This window comes from Dipteris shenzhenensis, chromosome 14 (genome assembly GCF_047967505.1).
Source record: "Dipteris shenzhenensis isolate YYH24624 ecotype China chromosome 14, Dip_SZ_1.0, whole genome shotgun sequence".
Taxonomy (NCBI): domain Eukaryota; kingdom Viridiplantae; phylum Streptophyta; class Polypodiopsida; order Gleicheniales; family Dipteridaceae; genus Dipteris; species Dipteris shenzhenensis.
Genome location: NC_141609.1, coordinates 21,755,062 through 21,782,794, shown reverse-complemented (window position 1 = coordinate 21,782,794; position 27,733 = coordinate 21,755,062). Strand labels below are relative to the sequence as shown.

The 27,733-nt window shown below is 45.7% G+C and overlaps 1 protein-coding gene across 1 annotated transcript in view; it reads left to right on the top strand.

The window, feature by feature from the left end:
* Nucleotides 1-27,733, top strand: part of LOC147894334 (Clathrin adaptor complexes medium subunit family protein) — a 51,610-nt gene that overhangs the window by 9,047 nt on the left and 14,830 nt on the right. The window contains exons 2-3 of the mRNA XM_087384497.1: nt 17,775-18,010; nt 18,284-18,378. Coding sequence (XP_087240623.1) covers nt 17,953-18,010; nt 18,284-18,378 — 153 coding nt within the window. The 5' untranslated portion in view covers nt 17,775-17,952. The remainder of the gene's footprint in view (nt 1-17,774; nt 18,011-18,283; nt 18,379-27,733) is intronic.

Below are 27,733 nucleotides of genomic sequence, written 5' to 3'. Positions count from 1 at the left end.
CGTCCCAAGTTCGAAGTCTTTCGACAGGCTTTACACTTGGTTTCCTTTGTTACATGATCTGGCATACCTTGTACATTCAGGTGGCTATATCCTTTTGGATGAACATGTGCCACCATGACCAGAAAATACCAGGTATTTTGAGGCGTTTCTAGAATACTTCAGCCCATACCATGGAGGGGGGTTTGTAGGCCATCTTCTCTCGGTCGTATTGATGCCCTTTGGGCCTTGGTATGTGCCATGTGTTAGAATTATAGATATAATTCAGCAGTGACCAATGTAATTTAATAAGGTAGTTAGGGGCACTTTTCCCTCTTTAAGAGGTTTTTCCTCCTAATCGCAATTAGTTCACTAACTATGGTTAGTGACTACTAAGGTTTTGTCACTAGGACAAAACCTTACCTCTCACTCATTGAGTTGTACTCTTCACACTCTTCTATTGCAACTCAGCTTTCAGCTTTCAGCTCTCAAGCCCTCACTCTCTCTTGCTCTCTCTCACTCTCCATTCTCTCACATTTGGTATCAGAGTATTAGATCCAGCTCCCTACTTCTTTCTTGTTGAGCTCGAGCTACAACCCATGCTTCGCTGCTACACCTCGTCCGTACAGCCCGTACGATTGTACGGAATCCGTACCGTACATGTCGTACCGTATTTGCGTCGTACATCACGTCCGTACAGCTCGCCGTGGTCGTCGTACATCGCGTCCGTACAGTTCGTCGTCAGACTGTACGGTTCGCCGTACAGTGCCGTATAGCTCGTCGCCACCAGTGATTACTTCAATGATGACAATACAAATGACACTGATGACTCCTATGTCTCTCTCTTTTGATTGTGCTGCTACTATTTTTTACTTCAAGAAGATTTCTTAGAAATGTTTTGATGAAACTCTCCCATGGGGGCTGGTTGTTCTTTACCAAAGAACATGTAAATATTTATGATGATGATATTCTAATACAACGAAAACTTTTTCTACCCAAAAAAGATAAAAAATTTTCCGAAATCAATTACAACGTTGACAAGTACTTTTTTCCCCCTGCTTAGATACCATCAATTCCTTTGGCTTAAATATTTATGCCATGGCATTGACAACACAAAAATGTTGTTGGTAGTAGGAGAGGATAATATTAGTGATATTACCAAGAGTAGAAGGCATTGTCACACATTGTCAGCTAACAATTCCAACATCAATTACATGCTGACAAGTCCATTTTTGTCCACTACTTAGCTACCATCAATGCATTTGGCTTGAATATTTATGGCATGGCATTGACAACACATCTATGTCCTTGGTAGTAGGAGAGGATAATCTTACTGATATTACCAGCAGCAGGTTTACAACTACAAATCTACTTAGAGATTCAAAGGCCTCTACGCTGGATGTATTGGAATAAGTAAAGGAGATAGACATGCTATGAGGATGTCATTAATGTTACTATCTTTAAAGTTATATGCATATTTATCTGTCTAGCATTAAGGAAACATATGAAATTTTAAATAAATTATAATTTTTTGCTACTCAAATAGGAGATTTATAAAATCTTTAATTGTTTTGTATCACTCGCTTTTTTTGGCTCTCGCACTTTTTGGTAATCCTCTTGAGAGAGACTATCCTGGATAAGGCTTCCGTTCTTAGGACTGAGATGAAGGAGAATTGTCTCGTGCTGCGGTACTAATGGGACCACATCATGGCTTTGTAAAGATACAAGTTGGAATTGAGACAAGAAAGCCGAGCTATGGCCAGAGCGAGCAAATGGCCTAAGCAAGGATGGTGGGCTCTTTGAGACACAAGAAAAGGGAAGGGAGTCAAAGTCAAAGCTGGGAAAAGGAAGGATTGCAAGGCTGGTGGTGAGTGTGATCACCAACTACATTAAAAGGGCAATGAGAGGTTGCAAAAGGGAAGGGGGAGAAGAAGGCAAAGGGAAGGGTTTGATGAGGCAACTGGGGGTGGGATTGAAGGGGGAAGGAAGGCCAAGGAGATGGGACGGATGATGGTAATAGAGGGACCAAGGGTACCTCAACCTACACAAGGCCCTAGAGGAGTCTCATCAGTCGATTGGGAACAATATGCTGAGGTGTCCGAGGACGTCCTGAGGTTGGAAGAGACCTCATTCTCACTGGCTGTCAAGGATGTGCATGGCATCTTCGATTCTTTACAACTTGTTCGACTTCTTACGTTCCACACGAGTCCAATCCCCCTCGAAAGGCTTAACCCAAGGGATCTAAGACTCGTGTTTTTGTTTGACTGTGCGGAGAGGCCTATCGTCTCTCCTCTCGACTGTGCGGGAGGCACAACTTGTATTACGAGGGCAAACTCTCACTAGGTGCTCCTTCTATTTGCACCTAAGACACTGTGTTCAGAGGCCTAAAACCTTGATCCTTTGTCTAAACTCACCATTGTCCAAGGTCTCTAGAAGAAACTCCTTGAGCAAGACTCTAGGAACTCTGCAATCACCCTGAGCCACGCAACACCACCATCCGCAAGGACCAAGGTTATTCTGGACAGGGACTCTTAGCACAATTCAAAGGCAAGCCTTGATGGAAGAACGAATGATTCTATATTCCTTCGAGAGCCTTGAGAAGCATAACATCACTAGAAACCTCGACACATGATGTGTCATCTCCATGTCGTCTGCCATAAAACCGTGGTACCAAGGTATGAAGAAATTGGGCTCTGCTTCACAAGGACCTTGGAACATGGGGCTCAACTCCACAAGGGCCAAGGAAGCTGGGGCTCTGCTCCACAAGGGCCTTGGTAGTGACGCCTCTGCCATGGTCACCTTCTGAAAGGGAGTGAAGGGGGAAGAAGAGCAAGAGAGTGAGAGTGAGAGAGAAACACTCAAGTGCGGGTGTGAAAGAATGATGAGCCACACCACAAACTCACTTGTGTTTTATTAGGATTAGGTTTACCCTATGACTGTCTTAAGACAGTCATAGGTGTCCTATCTTTTAATGAAGGGTTGGCAATGTGCCTTTACCCCAACAACCTCCCACCTAAAGGCCAATGTGCCTAAAGGGGAGAAAAGAATAAAAAATTACAGCAATATACAGTTACTGTATACAAGACCATAAAGTAAGAATGGTCTCATCCTAATCCCATGATGTGGCGGCAATGTGCAAACCGCTCTGTAGGCAAGCTCTTAGTGAGCAAATCTGCAGGATTATCATCAGTATGCACTTTCACAAGCTCAAGTCGCTTGTCTTCCAGTACCTCCCTGATGAAATGATATTTCACTTCTATGTGCTTGGTCTTCTGATGAAAGACCGGATTCTTTGCCAACATGATAGCACTCTGACTATCACAATGCAAAACTGGCATATCTCCTATAATGCCCAAATCTCCCACCAGCCGAGTAAGCCATATTGCTTCCTTGCAGGCCTCAGTGTCTGCAACATATTCAGCTTCTGTGGTTGACAGTGCAACGCATTTCTGCAACCGAGACACCCATGATATAGCACCTCCTGCAAATGTGAAAATATAACCGGTAGTAGACTTCCGGTTATCTGCATTCCCTGCATAGTCTGAATCTGTAAAACCATGCACCAATGCATCTTGCCTACCATAGCATATGCACAAGTCTTTGGTACCCTTGAGATACCTCAAGACACCTTTCACTGCTTCCCAATGCCGCTTGCCTGGATTTGCCATATACCTGCTGATGACTCCCACCGCAAAAGCAATATCCGGACGAGTGGCAACCATGGCATACATCAAAGATCCAACTGCAGATGCATACGGAACCTTGGCCATTTCAGCCTTATCATCATCTGATCTGGGGCTGTCCTTACTGCTGAGTTTTAAATGTGGAGGCAACGGGGTACTAATAGACTTCCCCCCCTCCATTTTAAACCTCTGCAGTACTTTGTCAATATACTCCTTTTGTGACAGAAACAAAAGTCCCTTGGACCTGTCACGAGTAATCCGCATGCCAAGAATATAATTTGCATCACCCAAGTCTTTCATATCAAAAGACTTATGCAGTTGTTTCTTCAAAGCACTAATCTCATGCTGAGATTTACTGGCAATAAGCATGTCATCCACATATAGAATGAGTAGCATCAAAATGCCATCCTTTGCCCGTTTGGTGTACAAGCAATGATCGGTCTCACACCGATGATACCCTTGGGACTGCATGAAGGCATCAAACTTCTTGTACCATTCCCTTGGCGCCTGCTTGAGTCCATACAAGCTCCTCTTGAGCTTACACACAAGCTGCTCTTTCCCTTTAACAGCATATCCCTCTGGCTGACTCATATAGATCTCATCATGGAGATCTCCGTGAAGAAAAGCTGTCTTCACATCCATCTGACATAAATCCATGTCGTCATGAGCAACAAGAGCTAACACTGTTCTCAAAGTAGTCATCTTGACTACAGGGGAAAAAATCTCATCAAAGTCAATGCCCTTCTCCTGCTTAAATCCCTTGGCAACCAATCTGGCCTTATACCTCGGTAAAGCATTTGAATCCACTTTGACTTTGTAAACCCACTTGCATGGCAAAACTTTTCTGCCTGCAGGTAACTGCACCAAGTCCCATGTATCATTCTGAAGTAGGGAGTCCATTTCTGATTGCATGGCTTTCTCCCACTTCTTTTTCTCTGTTCTTCCCATAGCTTCCTTGAAGCTGGAAGGCTCACCACAATCTGTCAGCATGATAAAATCAGCCACATTATTGGCCTGGAACAAACCTGGCAGGAGGCCGTTGTACACGGGAGCTCCTCCTAACAAAATGTTCCGGATTAGGCTGCTGTCCAGCCTGTTCTTCATGCATGACGGGTGGCTGTACCACCATATCTGGCTGTTCTACAGCCCCATCTGCTGGCATATCCAGTGGTGCATCATTGGCAAAATTATCTGGCTGATTTTCAGCCTGTATACCCTCTTGAACAGGGTTATTTGCAGCAGCCTGCTGCTGCATATAAAAGGGCATTCTTTGCTGTCCAACATCATCATAAATAACCCTCTTGTATTCCACAGGTTGCACGGGTTCCTTGTGTACACTATCCTCTTTAAAGATGACATCATTGCTGCGTATAATCTTCCGTTTAACGGGATCCCATAACCTGTACCCCATTTCACCTTCGTCACCATAACCCATAAAGATGCATCTGATAGACTTTGGATCCAGTTTGGTGCGTAGTTCTTTGCGTACATGAGCAAAGCACTCGCAGCCAAATACACGTAAGTGCTTATATGAGGGTGGCTTACCAGACCACACCTCCTCTGGCACTTTCAACTCCAAAGCCTTGTTTGGCGACCTGTTAATAATGTGAACTGCTGTTTGCACGGCTTCTGCCCAAAAGCCATGGGGTAATGCAGCATAAGACAACATACATCGAACCTTCTCCTGAATAGTTCGATTCATTCGCTCACTTACACCATTTTGAGATGCATTATGAGGGGCTGTGAGTTCCTGTTTGATGCCCTTAGCTTCGCAAAACTGCACAAAAGCATGTGACACATACTCACCTCCATTATCGGATCTGAGGCATTTCAGCCTGCGACCTGTCCGATTCTCAACCTGAGCGACAAACTTCTTGAAAGCATCTAAGGCATCGCTTTTATGCTTCAAGAAATAGACCCACACTTTGCGTGTGGCATCATCAATAAAAGTAATGAAATACTTTGCACCCCCTAGTGATAACTATGGCATCTCACACATATCAGTGTGCACTAGATCAAGCGGTGCTCTATTCTGGGGAGTTCTCCTCTTATGAGGAGTCACAGAATGCTTGCCAAATATGCAATGATCACAAGTAGGCAAATCTGAAAAAGAAAGAGATGGCAGATAACCCAAACGTGACAGTTCTTGCATTCCTTTAACGGACATGTGTCCCAACCGGCTATGCCACAATGAAACCTTTGGTAGCTCGGTTATGGCAACAACATGATTACCTACACTGGAAACATAAAGAGGGTACAAGGTATCACTCTTAAAACCCTCAGCCACTACAACCTGGCCATCAGTAATCACCCATTTGGAATCCCCAAATGTGGTGTGGTAACCACTGTCATCCAACAAGCCAGTGCTAATCAGATTTTTCTTGATTTGCGGCACATGGCGAACACCATCAAGCATAAATGTGCGTCCATCAGGAAACACTATCTGTATACTGCCAATCCCTGCAATCTGACATGCATAGTTGTTCCCAAGGTGAACAACTCCATGAGTACCTGTGTAGGAAGTAAACCACTCCCTATGAGGAGTAACATGAAAAGAAGCACCTGAATCCAAGAGCCAGGTGTGCATGTCATGGTCATCAATAACCAAGGTATGTGCAATTACAGCAGAAGAACATAATACCTCATGTCTGTCACTGTTACTGTCCTCTGCTGCAACATTCACTGCATCCAAGTCATCTACCTTGGCCTTGCCTTTGCCTTTGCTTCCACTGCCTGCATCCTTTGTTTCAGCCTTCTTGGCTTTCTGATCCCGTATGAACTTGAAGCACTTAGACTTCACATGTCCCTTTTTGCCACAGTAAAAGCATTCAATATCCTTTTTGCCACGGGACTGACTGCGGGATTTGGACTTACTAGCAGATCTCCCCTTCTGCTGAGTCCTGCCTCTATCCTGTACCTGCAAAGCATTTGAAGACTTGCTGCCCGCATTATTTTTCCTGCTCATCTCCTCCATAAGGAGAGAGCTCTCCACATCAGCATACATAAGAATGACATTTGAATTTGACAGGGTGGTCTTGAAAGTGTCCCAACTCTCAGGGAGGGTACACAACAAGAAAGTAGCCTTAAACTCCTCATCAAGGTTCAGTCCCTGTGCAATAAGCTGTGTAAAGATGGCATTGAACTCACTCACGTGTGAGGTCATAGGTGTACCTTCCTTCATGCGAAGATCAACCAGCTTCTTCAACCAATAAACCTTACTGGCTGAACTCTTTTGGGCATATAACTCTGCTAGCCTCTGCCATAGGCCATAAGAGGTCTTTTCAGTCTGAACATTGAACACAAGAGTATCAGAAATAGTAAGCATGATAGCTGCCCTTGCGGACAAATCAAGCTCTTCCCAGTCATCATTTGTCATGTCAGATGGCTTGACACCCTTCAGCCTTATGGGCTTAGAAATCTTCTTTAACAGAAGTACATTCAAACACTGTTCTGCCCATAATGCATAGTTGTGTGCTCCTTCCAGTTTCTTTATGTTCAGAATCGAAGAATCACTTCCCCCTGATGCCATATCAAATAAGGAAAGTACCTGACTCCCTGGAAGTAAAAAAGACTGAATAAAAATTCTGATTTCTCAGAAAAACCTGCTCTATTCAAGAGCCAGAAGCACTCTCAATGGTGTTGTTTTTACTGTCAGGAAAATCTGCAGCAAAACAGTAAATGACCCTGCAAATACTGTACCTTCTGACACACTGTACTGTGCTCAAAGAGGCATAAAGACAGTAATTTCAGACTGCTGCAGCTGCTCAACAAGTGCTCAACAGTGCATAATCATCTGACAAACCACAAACACTGCTGTAAACACTGCTGTACTGACTGTACTGATCACTTCTCCCACCTCAGATGAGGTATTGCACTGAGTTAAATTGCAGAAACCACTTGGCAAACACCCCAAAAAAAAATGACACTTCAGCCTGTCACATAACCTGCAACAGTAAATGGAATAAATCCCAAGCAATCACCCTTATACCAAGGGGAGAAAATGCATCTGAAGATCTCTGTCGGTAACCCAAGTGCTATCAAACAAAGTCTGGGCAAAAGCCCCTTGATCTGACACCTGAATCAAGTGGAGAACACCTCAACACTGAGGTAGCATGCAATATGAAAATCTCTCTGACAAAATCATCCACCAATGTAATGCATATACTGCCCTGTGTAGAAATGACATACACAGATCCCAACGTACAAACACTCAATGAGGAACCTTTCTCTGAGTGTGGCACAAGAAATGTGACGTGCAAGAAAATGTCACCTCGACATTGCGGAAATCAAGACAAATGTGTGCTCTCTGGCACCACACTGCCTCAAGGCATACAATGCATCACCTTCCGGGCAAAAGCCCTATGATCTGCTCACCTGTAAACTGAGATTCAAACCCAGTAAAAGCATATGTCCTCTTGCAAAATCAAGGCATTACATTCCCAGAACAGAATAACTGTGCAATCAACCACACACTGTGGTTCCTTCACCTCAAGCACGAGATGAATGAAAGTACGTGCTGTACTTTCAAGATAAGACAGTTTTGTGAACTGAAAAATGACCCTGAATCAAGAGGAATGAAGAGCAGAATGCTGTTTCAACTCTCTTTCTTCCCCAAACAAAAAATGCCTTTTGTACTTTCGTACTTGCTGTACTTGTACAACAGCTAGATCCAAAGAAAAAGAAATTTCTTCGGACACAGATCCCGAAAAACCGAAATAATGTACCTCCCTGCTGCACAAAAATCGAAAAAACAGCTCCCTGTACCTGCGCTGTGGAGATCCGTACGGCAGTACGACTTCTGTACGGAATCCGTACAACAGGTACGGATAACCGTACCTGAGCGCGCTGCGCGCTCTGGTTTCGCGCAGCCTGATGCTGTGCACAGGCTGCTCTTGCACAGAAGAGCAGCTAGTAGTTGTTGGACAAGGGAAGGGCCCGCGCCAAAACGATGCTCGCGCCCTAGCTTGGAAATGCGCCGCCGCCCTGCGCCAAGATCTGCTGCGCCGCCGTACCCGCGCTCGCTCGAAGTCCGTCCGTACGACTGTACGGATGACGTACGGTCGTACGGCGCTGTCCATACGTCCGTACGGAAGGGGGGTGGGTAGGCTAGGGAGTGGAGGGGAATGGCTCTGATACCAGTTGAAAGGGAGTGAAGGGGGAAGAAGAGCAAGAGAGTGAGAGTGAGAGAGAAACACTCAAGTGCGGGTGTGAAAGAATGATGAGCCACACCACAAACTCACTTGTGTTTTATTAGGATTAGGTTTACCCTATGACTGTCTTAAGACAGTCATAGGTGTCCTATCTTTTAATGAAGGGTTGGCAATGTGCCTTTACCCCAACACCTTCTAGTGCCAGAGTTTCGTGAATCTAGTCTCAAACTTGACTCTGAATGGGCATGCAGTCCTAAAGGAATTCTATCTACTGCTTATTCCAGGAAAGGGAGTTCTTCGTACTGTCATCCGTACTTCCGTACTGGACCTGCTTACGTTGGATGGACAAAAGCAGTAGAGCCTAATCCGCCTTCACAGCCACCCTCATCCACGTTTAAAACACCCGAACAACACTATCACAAGGCCAAAGGCATTCATTCAACATCCTTCTCTACATATACCTTCTAATACAACTCACACTCTGGCCTCACTTCCCCGGAAGCCAAAGAAACTCAAAAAGAACCTAGTGGACCACACAGCCCAACACAAGCTCCTACTGATGACTGAGCTCAAGCTCACTAGGCCTTCAGATTCTCTAGAAAACAAGCTTCCCTTACAAAGCATACCAACTCACGGCCCTCTTGTATCCACAGTATTGATCCAAGCCTCTGTGGTTGAGATCCTCTCCCATTCGAAAGCTCCCGACAGCCATTGCTACAGCTCAACTGTCAAGCATCATTCCAAACGGCCTTCATCTCTATCAACCTACGTACCTCTTCCATTGCTTCCTTCTTGCTCACCAAGCTCCCCTACACTGTGAGCCTCTCTTGTGCGGTTCCTTCTCCCTTTGATTCCTTCCTCCCAGCGTACCCCTTTATCTTTATGCCAGCCTCCCTCCTTTACTCTCCCGTCATCCTCCGAGAGCTCTCCTGCTCTCTTTCTCTTGTGTTGTTCCAAGTTCTCGGATAAAAGCATAGCCCTTCAGAAAGTAGCGTCTGCCCCTATGCTTGTGTTCGCCATCAGCTCGCCTCCGATAATTGGCTCATCCACCAAATCACGTGATTATCCGCCTTCTTTAACTCATCGCCTCTCCTTCATGGGATGATCACAGCATTACTACCCTTCTCTTGCTCACATAGTTGCTCACATAGTTCATGGAGTTAATGGTCACTGTCACCCAGCTCCGCCCAACCTGCAATCGTGAACTTGGTTGAAATCTACACTCTCTAAAATTCCTCGACCTCTGCTCCTTCTTCAAGCTCACGTCCCGGCCGCTCTTGGTTGCTATTCACTTGCTCAGAAACTCCTATCAACGAGAGCCTCTCCATCTCTAAACTCACGTATCACCCGGGTTGCTATGAACTGCATAGCGTGCTTTTGCTCACGGAGTTCTGCTATGTGTGCCCAACGACCCCTTCATTCACAACTTGCCACACCCAGCCGGACTCCCAGCTAAGGCAACGACCACCCTTCCGTCACCCCTCCAGTGATCACAGCCCATAACGCAGCCTCCCCTTCCGTTCGGAGCTTTCAGATCATCACGCCTCCTTCTATCCACACTTTCACTACTCAGCCACTTTCCTTTTTTTACTCCCTGCGCTTCCTCCTTGTGATCCCCCAGCTCGTCCGGTCTTCCCTCAAGCTCTTCTTTCTGTATCGCGTCGCCACTCCAAAAGCTTCCTCGCTCTATCAAAAAGAGTCCCTCCTCAAAGACACTATCCCCGTCTCAAGATCTCCCAGCTTGCAGAACAAACGACCTCCGTCGTCTCATGAGGTCCTCCTAGCCCACACAGTCCTTGTAACCTCACAGCTTCTCTTCTCACAAGTCTTCTTCATCAATGTTATTTTCTCTTGACGTAGTCTGCCATCGCAACTTCTTTACTTTCACAGAGCATACTAGCTCACAGACTCCCTTACGTGATACCAACAGCCTTTTAAAATTGAGACGCCACCTCCTGAAACTGATCGCTCATCACTTCGAGTCCCTCAACTCTTTTGCTCTCAATCCTTTTCCATCAGCCCATGACAGTCCTGTTGTCCTCACCAAGCTCTGTTGAGGGATTCCCCACTGTCGTGTACCCCTAGCTCGTCCGGTCTTCAAGCTCCTTCTGAGCTCCTTCTCCCTGGAGCACACCGACCTCCGGCTTCCCCCCCCCAGCTCACCCTCTCCTCGTAGCATGCTACTTGCAGTCGCCACCTCGCCCTCCAGAACCTCCTCGCCTCGTCGTCACGTAGCCACCTGCATGGATACCTTTTTACTATAGACACGTCATTCCATGCTTTTTACCACTCTCCCAATCCTTCTAACTATACCAAAGCTCTTAATGCCCATATGGTTCTAGTTAGGCACTCACTCACTTGCATGCCACCAACACTTAGCATTTAGTTCATGCCCTCATATAGAGAGAACTCGGGACAACCATGAAAGGCGTATGTCATCCCACAACAAAACCCCATCACACTCTGAATATCATACTTTGGATTATCTGGTGATCCTACACTGCACTTCATTATCTCCCAGAAGTCCATGTAGAAGCGTCTTCCATCTCAAGACAATATGTCATCAGTGTGGAGTCCATCATGAGGCTACCCACAGCTCATTTCCACAACCAACTAGCTATGTACATAGCTATGCACTCACCCAGCAACATGCAACAAGTGAAAAATATTTTTCCTTTTTATCCACACAACGTATAGTAGGTAGTCCTCTGATTCCGTACAGGAGAAACTTGCAGGTGATCTTTGGCAGGCACATTTTGCAGACAGCCATTGTTTGGCTCAGTTTTTTGGGAGTACATTTGGGGCATTTTGTTTGTTGCAGACATTGCAATCATTTTGTAATTTCGGAGCTACACTAGGAGCAAACATTGCGGATTTGGTCTGAAATTTGGGGCTTTGTGCTGAAATTGCAAAATTTGGGGCTTTCTATACTTCTGCCCCTTTCTGGTTGCAATTTCAAGCTCGAAATTCGGGGCTTTCAGTTCTGCAGTACAATTTCTTGAAGAAATTTGGGGATTTTGTAATTACACTGCAATCTTGCAGTGAAATTTGGGGCATTTGCAGACAGAGTGCAATTCTTGCAACATTTGGGGCTTTTGATCTATTTGCCCCTTTCCGGTTGCAATTTCAGGCCTATTTTGGGGCTTTTGTGTTGGGAGAGCAATTTTGGAGATTTCAATTCATACTGCCTTTCTTGAAGTGTTTTGAAGCACTTTTGGCAGATTCTGGAGAGTTTTTGATGCTTGGACAGATTTCTGACAGTGCAAGGGCAGAAATCTGAGTTGCATTTACAGCCAGTGCTTGGCTGTGTTTTTTGGGAGTTGTGCATTTCATTCCCAGTAAGGGAATTCAGTTTTGTATCTGCTTAAATCTCTTTCTCAGATATGGCCCATCAAAATCAGAATGACTTCCAGTTCGGTGGTCTTTCATAGGAAGACAAGTTGGATGGTACCAACTACTCCCTTTGGAGTTTCATGGTACGCAATATTCTGATTTCTCACAATTTATGGGATTATGTGAATGGGGGTGAGATCCGACCAGCAGATGTTGCACCTGCTACCCCTCCCCAGCAAGGAGGTGGAAGAGGTCGTGCACAGGGTGCAGCTGCAGGACAAGTTGTTGGTGCAGCTACAGTCACTACTCCAGAGCAGAAGAGATGGGATTCACGGGATGCCTTAGCTTTGTCATGCATCTCTCTTTCAGTGAAAAGATTTATCATTCCGCATATCCGGTCGTGTAAGATCTCGAAGGCAGCGTGGGATATTTTAGAAAGCATGTATGCAGCCCGGAATGATGCAAGGGTATCTTTCTTGAAAAGAGAGTTAAGTAATACACATATGGAAGAGGGTGACTCCATGTCAGTCCACCTCACAAAGCTACAGGATCTCAGAGAGCAATTGTTAAACATAGATGAAATTATTCCTGATTCAGAGATGATTACAACCACTCTGAATTCTCTTCCTGAGTCTTATCTCAGCTTTCATACCTCGCTGAACTTATCATTGAGGGGGGGTGCAAATCCTCTCACTTCTCATGAGTTGATAGGAGTTCTGCTTCAGGAAGAGCAGACCAGGAAAAATTTGGCTTCACGTGTAGGTGAACAAGCCATGCTCTCAAAGTTTAAGTAAAAAACAAAGGGACAGGAAAAGACATCAGTAAATCAGCCTTCCAGTGGGTCAGGACAGCCTTCACAAAAGGCTAAAAATGATGCAAGTAAGCCCAAGAAGAAGGGTTTTTGTCACTACTGCAAGAAGCCAGGTCATCACATAGCAGAATTCAGGAAAAGGCTTGCAAAAGAGAAGAAAAACAGCTCCGGTATGGCTGTTTCAGATTCAGCTCCTCATGCATCTGACAGTGGGGATGCTGCAGCCAACTTTGTTGGACAGGATTATGCCTTTTTATCTTGCATTTCAGATTCTAGGCTGGCTGCTTCAGATGCTCGGGATAGTACAGCCACTTGCAGTGATGATACATATGCATTTTTGACTTGCAGTTATGACTCTTCTACGGATGCATCTACTTTCAGTGTCAATGAAACACTGAACACTTGGTATTTTGACAGCGGTGCATTCAAACACATCACTTCTAGGAAGTGTCTTTTTACTTCCTTGCATCCACCTCCCGTTGGTAAGAAAGTCACTTGTGCCAACAACTCATCATATTCAGTACGTGGCACAGGAGATGTTGAGCTCACTGCCATTGATGGCTCAATTTTCAGACTTTCAAATGTCTTATATGTGCTTGGTATAACCAAAAATCTTCTTTCAGTGTCCACTCTTAACAGAGTTGGATTTCAGGTCATCTTTGAGGATGACAAATGTGCTGTCCGAGACAGGGAAGATGACTATGCCTTAAGGTTATCTGGTACTCTGCTGCGTGGGCTTTTTCAGCTTGATCTTTTGGAGAAAAGAGCAGCCCATGCTCTTGCAGTTTCTACCCCTACAGCTGCCATGCAGAATGCAGAATTATGGCATGCTCAATATGGCCACATGCATTACAACGGCTTGATGACACTTCAGAAGTATTCCATGGTTGATGCATTGCCACCTCTTGAGATACCTCCTCCACATGCCTGTGAAGGGTGCATTTTAGGCAAGATGCATAGACTCCCCTTCAAGAAGGATGGTTCAGTTAAAGCTGTCCGCAAATTACAGCTTATACGCAGTGATGTCTGTGGTCCCATGAGGACTCCATCGTTGGGTGGTCATCTCAACTTCGTTACATTTATTGATGATTACTCCAATTTCACTTGGGTTTTTGGGCTGAAACACAAATCAGAAGTGTTCACGGTGTTTAAACACTTTTCAGCCATGGTTGAAAATGAAACCGGACTCAAGATACAGACATTGCGCACAGATAGAGGTGGGGAATACTTGTCTGCAGAATTTGATGCTTTTCTGAAAGGCAAGGGTATTGTGCATCAGCTCACAGTCAGGCTGACCCCTCAGCAGTATGGCAAAGGTGAGAGGAAAAATAGAACTCTCATGGAGATGGACAGATGTATGCTGAAAAGCAAACACATGCCTCACAAATTCTGGCTTGAGGGCTTGATGTGTGCCAATTACATTTTGAATCGGGCTCCCACTAAAGCTTTAAAAACAAAAACTCCTTATGAGGTTTGGAATGATAGAAAGCCTTCAGTGGATCACTTCCGAGTCTTTGGATGCCTTGCTTGTGCTCATGTGCCAGTTGAATTTAGGCACAAATTGTCAGATAAAGCCATTAAGTGTATATTTGTTGGGTACAGTTTGTTGGGTACAGTGTAGAAAGCAAGGGGTACCGTCTCTACAATCCTGCTACACGCAAGATCATAGTCAGTAGAGATGTGATATTTGCTGAAAATTCAGCTCACTCTCAGGCTGAATTTCAAATGCCTTCTTCTTCAGAGAATGTCTTTGAGGGGTTGCTACCCATTGCCTTCGGTTCCCTTGCTGATTTTTCTGATGCAAATCAGAATTTACAGCCACCTCCAGATGCTTTAGTTCCGCCACAGGATGTCTTGCCCCCTCCATAGGCAGTGGAATAGGTGGTGCAGCAAGAAATTGCAGACATACATGTAGTAAAAACAGTCCCAAACTGGCTGTTACAGACTCTCAGGGAGAGTAAAATTGATGCTCCGTTACCTGGCAGGACTCGCAGTGCAGCAAGGCACATGGAAGGTGCTAATTCAGTGGAATCAGCATATGCAGGTACTCTTCTTGATGAGGAGGAGCTTGCCACATTCGAAGAGGCAAAGGACAATGTGCATTGGATGAATGCCATGCAGGATGAGTTGCAGTCCATTGCAAAAAATCAGACTTGGGATGTTGTAGACTTGCCACCGGGTAAACATGCCATTGGCACATGATGGGTTTTCAAGGTCAAACGGAAGCCAGATGGCTCCATTGACAAATATAAGGCAAGGCTGGTTGCTAAAGGCTATGCTCAGAAAAAGGACATAGATTATGAGGAGACATTCGCTCCTACATCCCGGATGACCACCATCCGATCAGTTATTGCAATGGCTGCACATTTTGAGTGGAATGTTCATCAGTTGGACATAAAAACAGCCTTCTTAAATGGGGACTTGCTGGAAGAGGTGTATGTCAAACAACCTCCGGGCTTTGAAATTACAGCAAATGCACTTCAAGTATGCAAGCTCAACAAAGCTTTATATGGGCTGAAACAGGCCCCTCGTGCATGGTATGCCAAGATCCATGCCTTTTTGACCAGCAAGGGGCTGCACAATAGTCCTATTGAGAGCACCCTCTACATCAAGATGGATGGGGGGGAAATTTTAGTCATCCTTCTTTATGTCGATGACTTACTGCTCACAGGGTCCAATGAAGACAAAATTGCAGATTTCGAAGCTGATTTGCAGACCAACTTTGACATGTCAGATTTGGGGCTGCTTCACTTTTATTTGGGGATCCAGTTCTCTCATGAGAGACGTGGCACTGTTATGTCTCAGTCCAAGTATGTTCAGAAACTCTTGGACAGATTTAACATGCATGATTGTAAGCCCATAGCCACTCTACAGTCTACAGTGGCTACCTCATCATGTGAAGCTGAGTACAGGGCAGCTTTCACAGCAACAGTTGAATGTGTCTGGCTGCGACGTCTATTTGCTGATCTTCATCTGTCTTTGGAGGGTCCTTCTCCAATTCTCACTGATAGTCAGAGTGCCATTGCAGTGGCAAAGAATCCAGTGTTTCATGCTCGCACGAAGCACATTGAGGTTCACTATCACTACGTCAGAGAGAAGTTGCATGCAGGAGAGATCAGTATGATCTTTGTGTCCACACATGACAACGTTGCAGATATTTTCACCAAAGCACTACCACGTGAAAAGTTTGAGGCATTTCGCAGGGCCCTGAACTTATATCCGTTTGGTGATTGATCCGCCTTGTACATGACATTGGCACTGCAGGGGGGTGTTAGAATTATAGATATAATTTAGCAGTGACCAATGTAATTTAATAAGCTAGTTAGGGGCACTTTTGCCTCTTTAAGAGGTTTTTTCCCCTAACCGCAGTTAGTTCACTAACTATGGTTAGTGACTACTAAGGTTTTGTCACTAGGACAAAACCTTCTCTCTCACTCATTGAGTTGTACTCTTCACACTCTTCTATTGCAACTCAGCTTTCAGCTTTCAGCTCTCAAGCTCTCACTCTCTCTTGCTCTCTCTCACTCTCCATTCTCTCACACCATGTAGCATTAGTTATTGGCACTTAGGTCACCTAGTACTTTTAGTGTCTTATGACACCTAGTACTAGTGGTACCACTAGGACACTAGGTCCTAGGGTTCTCTTTTATAGTACTTTGTACTTTCATTTTCCTTCTAGTTGATGTGACGGCTTCCACTTCTTGCTCCACTCTTATGCATCCTTTTGCTTCCGTGAGCCTACAACATACCCATGGGGGAGAACTAGGGTGTCGAGCACACCTCCAAAGGAAAAATTATTGATGAATTGCTACACGAAAGCTTAGAGTAAATAACACGGACTTTGAGAGAGCCCTCTATTAGTTGGGAGTAAATCTTGTCGTGTCATGTCATGGCTTGTCTCGTGTCTGAGGTGCGTGATTTGAGCTATATGTGGGCCTGACTAGGATCCCATTGAGAGTCTTGATGTCTTTGGAACATATCAAAGATCTGTCGCTGGTGCACCTAACTCCTCTTTGCAAGGTGTGCTTGGGGGCGATGTGATGTTACTTGATGTTATGAGGTTGCTACGATGGTATCCAAATGGGTCGACTGCTTGCGAGGCTCGCAAATGGGTCTTGCCAACATGATATGTCTAAAAGTCGAGGTCACGGTTGTGGGCGTTCCCAATCATTTATTCTCTTATGAAGAAGTCTATGATTTGCTGCTGTCTGGAGCTGCAAGACTGACATGGGAGAAGAAAAGGTAGTCTTTGTAAGAATTTACTATCCATTAGTCAAACAACTTAAAATAAGATGAGAGTAGAGTTTGATGACAAAGAGGTGCTAATTTGGTCGAAGGACCATTAAAACTGTTGTGCTTTTGAAAGGCACGTCAAGAGGGAAAATTTCCTTCTTTTCTACATAGATTGCGGATAATTGTTTGTTGGAGAGATCCTTGTGAACACTATAGCGACAGTTAGTATGACATTCCTAGTTTTGAAGAGTTTACTGAAAGATGGGATACTAAAACCTTTAGTCAGTGTTTGCACATAGTGAATGCCGTTCTTTCTACATTAATGGCATAGCTTAGACCATATAGAGTTTTGGTAAGAGCTATCAAAAGCATGTATATAGGATTTAATGCTGTTGAGAGGTTGCAAATTAACTGTCATTCTTTTATCTTAAAAATTCCTTTAATTGATGTATGGTAGCAAGTGTGCGGAATGCTGCCTTTATTTAGAGCTGAATTTAGTGAAGGGATGCTGCTTGATCCTTTTCATTGGCTGAATATTCATGCATTATGAAGCATCGTTCCTTCTCTCTCATGTGTTTTTGTTTGCAGTTGAGGTGGGAACGCAGGCAAACATCTCAATGGCTTGATTTTGGAATGCCCATCCAAGTTAAAGGACCGGAGTTAAACTAGTGTGTGTTTACAACTCTTGTAAAGAAGGAAGAACAAACGTACGACTGCAAGGGGGCCACGTGGGCACAGTTTATGTGCCTTCCGCACTTCATATGTCATGATTTCTCAGTTTTTTTTATTGTCCTTGCGAGGAGACAATATTATTTTTAGAGATTGTAAGTATCGTAATTTTCTGGTAGTATCCGTGTATGTTTTTTTCAGTCCAAGTTGATCTTCTATCTTCGTCTATCTTTTGGGTATAGTAATTTTGTGTATTGTATGTAGCATGTGTTCCCTCTTGGAAAATAATTGTAATAATTCTATATCTTGACTGATCTTGAAGAGGGGGCTGAGAGGGGGCAAGAAAAAGTTGTGGTGTGTGGGTTCAAGTAGGCTGGATAGATGTTATACATTGCTGACGATTTGGTATCTTGAATTGAGAACTGCAGATCGTGGTGATGTACCTAAAAGCAGTGCAGAAATCTTCTTTAGGAAAGTGAAGTTTTGGAAAGGCGAAGAGGGGGAGGAGGCTCCTCCTGTGTTTGTAAGTGACCTATCATGGTGTTGTAGCAAATGCTATTTTTGCCTCTGGAGAAGAGGCTTGTTGATCCTGTGCTTGGTTTGGATTTTGTTTAGATTTTGCTGAATGATAAAGGGATGCAAGCTTGAAAACACTCTCCTTTATTTCCATTGATGCTTTGGCTTTGAATTCATAAACATAGGATCCTTGCTACATGGCAAGGGGCCATATTTTGGTAGCAATTGAATTGCGTTATAAAGAGGATGTGCTTATCAGGATGTAATTAGAATCGTATGCAAAATCGTAACTTAGAAGGGTTACTTGTATAATAGCATAGCAATTCATGGTTGTGCAAGAAGTGTTTTTAACGGGGGTTTGAATTATATAATAGAATATTTGATTTATGATGTGACTCACAAAAGTTATGGTGTTATTGCGGCTCATTTGGAGAGGCACTGTTAACGGTATGTCAAGTCTATCATTCCCTCTCCTATTTTAGCATGATTCTATAGAATCAAAGAAGGAAGATAGGCTTAGGAATGAGAAAGAACGGCTAAGTAACCTTTGCTCCTACAGGCTTGCAATTGAGGTAAGCCATGCTATATAGAAAGAGAGGCGTATTAAGGTCTGCTAAAGACTGCAAGGGCCTATAAGACCTATAAGTGTGTGCAATGACGTTATCTCTAGAGACAACACCTCAATAGAATCTCAACAAGTATAAAAAACACAGATAATATTGTTTAAGCCAAAATGAGAGTAGCATATGCTGTGCAATAGTAGTAAACATCATCATCATGGATTGTCTCCTCGGGGCATAAGCATCATCATCATGTAGACTCTTCTGCATTGCCCTGATGACTTCATCTATGAGCAAACCTAGCCGCTCTATGCTGTAGGGTTGTGCAGATCTGGCTGACTGTTTGGTCCTAATTTAGGCACCTTTTTGGAGCACATCTAGAGCTGTAGGGATTGCAGGGACAAGGTATTTTAGCCAGAGGTGGAGACCTGTGATAGGTTTTAGCCCTTGGTATGGCCTTGTAGGCTAATTTGTGTGCTGGTGCGTACTTTGTACACTATTAGTTCACTTGGATAAAGTTGACCCTTAGACTTAATTTTTGCCCCATCGGTTGACTGAGCTAGGTTTTGGTTTTAGCCCTCAAAGTGATGTTCCATCACTTTCAGTTGTACTTCTTCTTGCACTTGAGTGCTGCTGCAATAACACAGCTCGTTTTTTAACTCTCCAGCTTTGTTTTGCTGCTCCATTGCTTCCTCGCAACCCTTAAGTGGTATCAGTGCAGTGTCCCAGACCTGCTTGCCCCACTTCCACCCTGTTTGGAAGAGTTTTGTTGTGAGAAAGGGTTAGCAACTGCTGCAAACAAACTGTCCAGGACCAGCCGCCACCTGCAGCAGCTTGACTGCAAACTTGCAACCTGTTTTGGAGCTTCTTGCACCTGCTTTTTGCCAGTGTGACTTGATCTATAACAGTTTGAAGCTGTGTGGTGCTGTTTCCTGCCTGAGCGACTGTTCCTGCAGCTGTTTTGAGCAGATTTTCTACACTGTGCCTCCTCCAGGAGGTTCCTAGACCTGCTGCTCTGCTGCACGACTTTTTTTGAAGCTGTTTTCAGCCGTTTGGAGCTGATGTTTGCTGCACAACATCTGAGATAAACTGTTCTTGTTTTGAATCTCAAACAGTCAACCAATCATCTCTCTGAAGGCACATTTCGGGCGACTATTGCTTTTGTGCATTTCTGAGTTGAGGCTGTGAATTTTGGAGCTGTTGAGCTGCTTTTGTGGACATTTCTGTGCACTTTTGTGGAGCATTTGTTAGAAAACAGAGGGTGGAGGTTGCTTGCTAAGGCCAATGCTCCCGCCCATGAAACACGCAAGTCTTTCCGTGAGGTGTATAGTGTAGACGTGCAAACAGTAAACGAACTGTGCTAGAGAGAGATGTAGAAACAACAATATATATTTGTATAATGTGGACGAAATCATATACTAAATATGAGAACAATGTACCACCCTCTATCAGCAGGGTGCTGACTGGATGTGGACCCTATTGGCTCCCCAAAACTGTTTTCCTACCTCCTTGTGGCACCTGAAAAACACTCAGCTTGTGTTGCTCTCCTAGAGCTTGTGTGGGCTGCGTAGTGGTACCCTGAAATCAAGCCTTCCTGTGGCTCCCTTGGACAGCCAATCGTAAGGCAGTGCTTGCTCTTGATTGTTGTCTTGTTGCTGCTCCTCTGCACACAATCCATTCTTCTACATGGGGTAGATCTTCCCCTTCGTGTGCTCCTAGAATATGTGAAGACCTGATATCTTCTCTTTCTGCAAACAGTCATTCCTCTGCATGGCAGCTGGTCTGCTCCTTGAAGTGGACTGGATTGCCCAAGACTGAAGTTGAAAAATCAATGAGCTGCTGCTCCTCCCCACCTAGCTCCCCGCTGCCCCCTAGCTCTCCCCTCAGCTCTCAGCCACTCCTCTCTCTCCATCCCCTGCCTTGCCTCCCTCTCCTCCTCGCGGGCTGCTGTCCCCCCTGCCCTCCCTGCGGGCTCTCCTGCCCTCCCTCGGCTGTCCCTGCCCCCTGTGACAGCCCCTCCCCCCCACGGCATTCCTGCCCCAGGCTCTCCTCCCCTCCCACGGCTGTTCCTCCTTTCCCCCCGGCTGCTCCTCCCCTCTCCCGGCTACTCCTCCCCTCTCCCGGCTTTTGATGCAGCCAAATGTCAAGTCGGGGGTGGTTTCGGAATACTCCCGGCTGCTCCTCCCCCCGAGGCAGCCCCTGCCTGCCCCTTCTCTTCCTCCTCCCCCAATTCCGCCCCCTCCTCCTCCTCCCCCCCAGCTTTGCCCCCTCTACAATCTCATTCTAATAGGACCCCCCAGCGTGAAAAATCAATTAATTAGTTACGGGTGTGTGTTGGGGAGGGGGCATAAGGAATAATTAAACTTGAGAGAGGTTGATGAGGGTGTGTGATGTATGAGAATATGATGAAGTGTGGTGGATGTGTGCAGACAATAGGACCTACCAGCGTGAAGGTTTCAACTTTGAGCTTTCATTTTCAAGTGGAATCTTGGAGCGTATTATTTAGTTCCATATATGATGTATGTACATCAATAATCATGGTAGAATGTAATTGATTGTTGATGGCAAATAATCATTACATTCTATGGATAGTCACTAGTATTTTGTCCCTCTCTCCTCTCTTTCTCCTCCTCTCCCTTCTCTCCCTTTCCTCTGTTGGAAACTTACAAAGCTGGCATACCTTACGTGCCTTAATTTTTTTTCCACACAGGACAACGTACTAGCAATCGTGCTGTACATATGGTACCTAACGTATGGTACCACCTTGACTTAGAAGCCTGTGGAGGCATGCAATTGTGATAAGTACAGCGGAAATGAACAGAAATGGAAGGAGAGAGCAACCCTCACACACACCACACTGAGAGGGAGAGGGGAAAATAGAGAGAACTGCAAGTAATCTCAGGCCAAAATCGTGAGCCCTAAATTGTTGAGCATAATTCAACACAGACCCACCCAAACGTAAGGGTATTGGACTAGTTTTCAGATTCGCCAAGTCTTTCTTTGTGTCGAAAGATAGAGGATAACGAAAAGGAGATACTCTAGAGGTGCATCTCCATAGGGCAATCCACCCTTATCTAGTGTCAAGTTTGATCTGTAAAAAAAAAGGGGTTGTTTTCATTGCAACATAAAAAAGAAACCATTCCCAATAGTCTCCCTAACCATTGCAATACCAGTGCCAAACTCAAACTAATAATTGGGGAATAGCAATTCCCTGATGGGGTCGCCTTGTAGTCTCCTTTCCCTAGGATATAAGGGACTAAAGAAGACACAGAATGCAGTCGGCCCTTTCACTTCTCTTTTGTCAAGAAAATTAGGTGATCTATCCTTCAGAAATACTCTATCCAGAGTATTCCGAAACCACCCCCAACTTGACATTTGGCTGCATCTAAAGCAATCTGCAAGGATTAAGGCCTTGCTGAAGACGATATTGTTTCAGGTTCTGAGGCCAGGCCTACACGCACTGTTACTGGTGCTACACCTGTAGCCTCTGCTTCTTCAGGTGATGGGTCTTCAGGTGTTGGTTCTACTGCTATAGCCGGGACTCTTGCACCTCTTGCTCCAGGTGCTTTACCTTCTTCAGGTGTTGATTCTATTGCTATAGCCGGGACTCCTGCACCTCTTGCTCCAGGTGCTTTACCTCCTTCACAGGAGCAAATTCAGTGGGATGGTCGTGATGCCAAAGCACATGTCTTGATTGTTCTTACAGTGAAACAGGTTATTATCCCTCGTATTCGGTCTTGCAAGACAGCTAAGCAAGTATGGGATTAGCTTGCATCTTTGTAATGAGGCGAGGGTTGCCTATCTCCGGAGGCAATTGAAAGATTTAAAGCTTGTTGAGGATGGTAACATGAATGCCTATCTCACTAACGTGAAGGATTTGAAACTTGAAAGAGCAGTTGGCCAACATTGATGAGATTATGCCTGATTCTTAGCTGGTTTCTAATACCCTTGATGGGTTGCTTGATTCATATCAAGGCTTTGCTACTACATTGAGGTTGGTTGCAGGGGGTGATGCCAATCATTTCTCATTTACCAGCTTGTCGCTCTTCTTCTTCAGGAGGAGCAAAGTCGTGTGAATCGCAATGCTACTATGGCTAGTGATCAAGCATTTGCTGCCCATCATAAACACAAAGGTAAAGGCAAGGTTTCAGGTGGAAAGCCCTCTCATTTCCATGCTGATCATTCACATGGTGTCTCTTCTTCAGGGGATAACAAAAAGAAGAAGAGATGTAACTATTGCAGGAAACTTGGGCATGATATTTCTCAATGTAGGAAGCGCATAGCATTTGGAAAGGAAAAGAAAGAGTCTGGTCTTGCAGTATCTGGTTCTTCTAGTGCAGAAGATCGACATGAGTTCGCTAATTTCACACAAGACCACCATTGGGCTTTCTTGGTTACATGTCAGTATAATCCTGATGTTCATGATGCTTGTATGGCAATTTTAGATGTTCGTGATGCGTGGTTCTTTGATAGTGGTGCTAGCAAGCAAATCACTTACTGCAGGAAGTTATTCAGCTCATCGGAGCTTACTTCTAAGGGGGACAGTGTCACATGTGCCAATAATGCATCATATACCGTGAAAGGTATTGGGCAAGTTGCTCTTACTTCTGTCTTTGGTGGTATTGTCACTCTAGAGCATGTGCTTTATGTTCTAGGCATCCGTAAGAACCTCATTTCTATTTCAGCCATTGCTACATGTGGCCTTCAGGTTATTTTTGATGGTGTGAGGTGTGCAATGTATGATGTTACACATGCCTCTACCTTGGTTTTGACTGGCACATTGTCTAGCGGTCTTTACAGACTTGATGCTTGTGACAGATGTTTAGATGATGATGCTGCACTTGCCGATGCACATGCCTTTGCTATTGATTCTACCATGGCAGATACTCATTTGTGGCATGAGAGGTTGTGGATCTTCCCAAAATGCATATGCCTACCAAACATGTTTGTGAACCATGCTTACTTGGTAAGATGCACCGTGCTGCGTTTCCCAAGGATGGGAGAGTTGGTGCTTCACGTAAGCTTTATATGGTTCATAGTGTTAGAAAATACCCAACAGAGGGTACACGCAGTGGAAGACTTATAGTAATGCCCAGGAGCTCACACAGTGTGCGGTGTGGGTTGTGGAATCACAAACTTCTTTACTTATGTGGATACAATAGGTGTGCAGACTCATCAATAGACAATGAACCAACCAGATAGAGAAACCACCAAAATATATATTTCCGTCCACAACTATGGACACAATACAAAAGAGATAGATCCAGAGTCCCACCAATGGTGTGGTCCTCTGATCTTACCACAAGGTCCTTCTCCTATCTGCTGGCTATCTCTAGACTCGAGCCCGCGTGCTCCACCCAGAGCTTCTGTCGACTTTCCGTCCAGATCACAACACCTTGCTGCCCTGAGAGACAGCCAAGGTTCAGCCCTTGAGAGCTGTCTGCAGCACACCTTCTACTCTCCTTCACCTCCAAGATGAGGCCCAAGAAAATGTCTTCTGGCTGCTCCTGTCTGTTGCCGGTTCTGCTGAACTGTTGGATGTTTGAATGAGGCCCAATGGCCTCTTTATATAGGCCCCAAGGGGGCTGGCAAAATACCGACCAGCCTGCAGCAGACTGGCCGACCAGACTGGCCGACCAGTCTGTGGCTGGTCCAGCCCTATAAGGGCACACAACCCAGGTTTTTTGGCCCAAACTTCCAGGGCCCTTTGGCCCTCCATTCAAGGCAAGGGTCCAGCCTATATAAGGCATGCCTACTGCCCACTGACAGCCACATTTCCTGCTCCACATCTGGGCCTGCACATCCTTCCATATCTGCACCTCTGCCAGGTCCTCTTCCTATCCACGTGTGCCGTACTCCTGTACATCCTGCTGTCTTGACCCGCCAACAGTTCCGCGCCATCATCAGGGTCTGTTGCAGGCCCTTCACCTGCCCACTACCCTCACCATGCTGACGCCATCTGCAGGTCCCAATCCTGTGAGGTGCTGCCCATGTGGCAGCCCCCTCTCTTTCTTCTCTATTGGGCACATCCTGCCCTAGGTCTCCCTCCCCCACGCACTCCTCATTTGGGGGCTTACAGATGGGGAGGTGACCTTTCCAACACCCCCTCTCACCGACACATCTCGGCCCAATGCCAACACGTCGATGAGGATGCTCCAGTAACTCCCTGGTCGTAGTCCTCTGGAACTCTTCGATGTCGAAATCTTTTCCTGGCTTTTCATCCAGTGGCTCCTGCTCCACCAGGTCCGGTTCCGCTTCCGCACACCATCCTGGTACATAGGTCCATCTTTGGTAGCACCTCCTGGTAACCACCTCCTTTAGTCACGTTCGCGCCTCTAAACTCGAGCAATCCAGCCGTCACGATCTTCCAGTTGTCCCCCTCATAATGAGTGAACAACCTGGAGTCTTCCAGGCACCATGCTCTGAGGGTCTGTTTCAACCCGTCCTTCCTTTAGCAAGGTCTGCAACCAATGAATATTTCTAGATAACCTGAATTATGAACTCTCGCTGAGTTCTCAAGCAGGTACTCTTCTGGCTCAAATGCAAAATATCAAATACATACCAGACTGTTGTACTGCCTGAATGTTCGCTCTGAAAGCAAACTCTCATTGAGGCACCCACCAAGCGCTTGTGTAATCCTGTACTGTTCCCTTCTGAACTCCAGCATCCATTTGACCATGAGACCCCAGGGCCTTCCATGGAATCCACCCTCATGTCAGTGTCAACAACCACACACCTGGAAGGTACCAAGCGCTCCATGCTGTCCTTCACCTTCACAAAGGCTTCTGACTCCTCGTCGACCCACATCTCTATGTCAGACATCCTCACTGTGATTTCTGGATCAACATATCTGACCTCGGTAACACTCGGTGATGTCACCAGGAACAACTCTTTGATTACCACATTTGCTTTGGCCTTTCCCTTTGAATCTGAGTCAGACTCCTTTTTGTTTTTCAGATCCGCATTTTTCTTTCTGCAGTCCTTTGCAAAATGTTCGGGCGTATCACAATAGAAACACTTCTTCTTGTGCTTTCTCTTCGAAGTCCCCTCGTCGTCAGAGTCATCTTGCTTGGACTTGCCACCGTTAGGCTTGCCCTTTCCTTTGCCAGCGGAATCCTTCACCAGCATCGCCTTGTCATCTTTATGCTCGTTGTAGAGCTTCTCCCGAGCTTCCTCTTGTAGCAGTAATGGACACAACTCCTCAAACGTCAGAGGTTTGGTTCTTTGTCCTGCTGTCACAGCCGTAACAAAGCTCTTGAAACTCCGAGGCAGTCTCCTCAGTACCATCAAGGCCAGATGGCATGAGTCTGTCTTCTGACCAATTGCTGCCAGCTGATCCCTCACCACCTTGACCTTCGTCAAATGGCTATGTACCGTATCTCCTTCTTCCATATCAAGATTGTAGAGTTGATGCTGAAGAAGCACAATCCGGGAGGTATTGTCTGTCTCATACAGATCCTTCAGGGTGGCCCACGCCTCTACTGATGTCTCGGCCAGCTGGATATGCGGAACAACGGAGTCTGCCGTAGTCCCTATGATTATTGCCAGGGCATGGGCATCTCTGTCTTCCCAAGCTTCAAGCTCCTCTCTGTCTACTGCCATGAGTATCTCCCCTTTCCTATCCACCATGTCCTCCGGCTTTGACTCCTCTCCTGTGGTCAGCTTCCACAACTTCCGAGCCACTAAATGACTCCGGATCTTCACTTGCCAGATCGGGTAATTAGTCCCGTCCAGGTTCCCAGACTCTCCAAAGTTAGGGATAGTGAAAGAGAGAAAACTGCGGGAGGAGGAAGGGAAAGCAAGGGCTGAAGAGGCTGTAGAGGTCGACATCTCTGCTGTATATACCACACAGCAAAGTCAACCAAAACTCAATTTCAGTAAACCAGAACTCTGAACGCACCTGACTGAACCTGAGTCACCCTCCTTCTCGCAAGGGCACAATCCTCTAGTTGTGGAAGTCGATTCCCTAGAGCTTCTGAATCAGGGTCGTCCTTCAGCAAGGTCCCTGCCTTCAGGCTCCCACACCTGTGAGCCTCCTACTTGGGCTCTGATACCATGTTAGAAAATACCCAACAGAGGGTACACGCAGTGGAAGACTTATAGTAATGCCTAGGAGCTCACACAGTGTGCGGTGTGGGTTGTGGAATCACAAACTTCTTTACTTATGTGGATACAATAGGTGTGCAGACTCATCAATAGACAATGAACCAACCAGATAGAGAAACCACCAAAATATATATTTCCGTCCACAACTATGGACACAATACAAAAGAGATAGATCCAGAGTCCCACCAATGGTGTGGTCCTCTGATCTTACCACAAGGTCCTTCTCCTATTTGCTGGCTATCTCTAGACTCGAGCCCGCGTGCTCCACGTGGAGCTTCTATAGACTCTCCGTCCAGATCACAACACCTTGCTGCCCTGAGAGACAGCCAAGGTTCAGCCCTTGAGAGCTCAGTCTGCAGCACACCTTCTACTCTCCTTCACCTCCAAGATGAGGCCCAAGAAAATGTCTTATGGCTGCTCCTGTCTGCTGCCGGTTCTGCTGAACTGTTGGACGTTTGAATGAGGCCCAATGGCCTCTTTATATAGGCCCCAAGGGGGCTGGCAAAATACCGACCAGCCTGCAGCAGACTGGCCGACCAGACTGGCCGACCAGTCTGTGGCTGGTCCAGCCCTATAAGGGCACACAACCCAGGGCTTTTGGCCCAAACTTCTAGGGCCCTTTGGCCCTCCATTCAAGGCAAGGGTCCAGCCTATATAAGGCATGCCTACTGCCCACTGACAGCCACATTTCCTGCT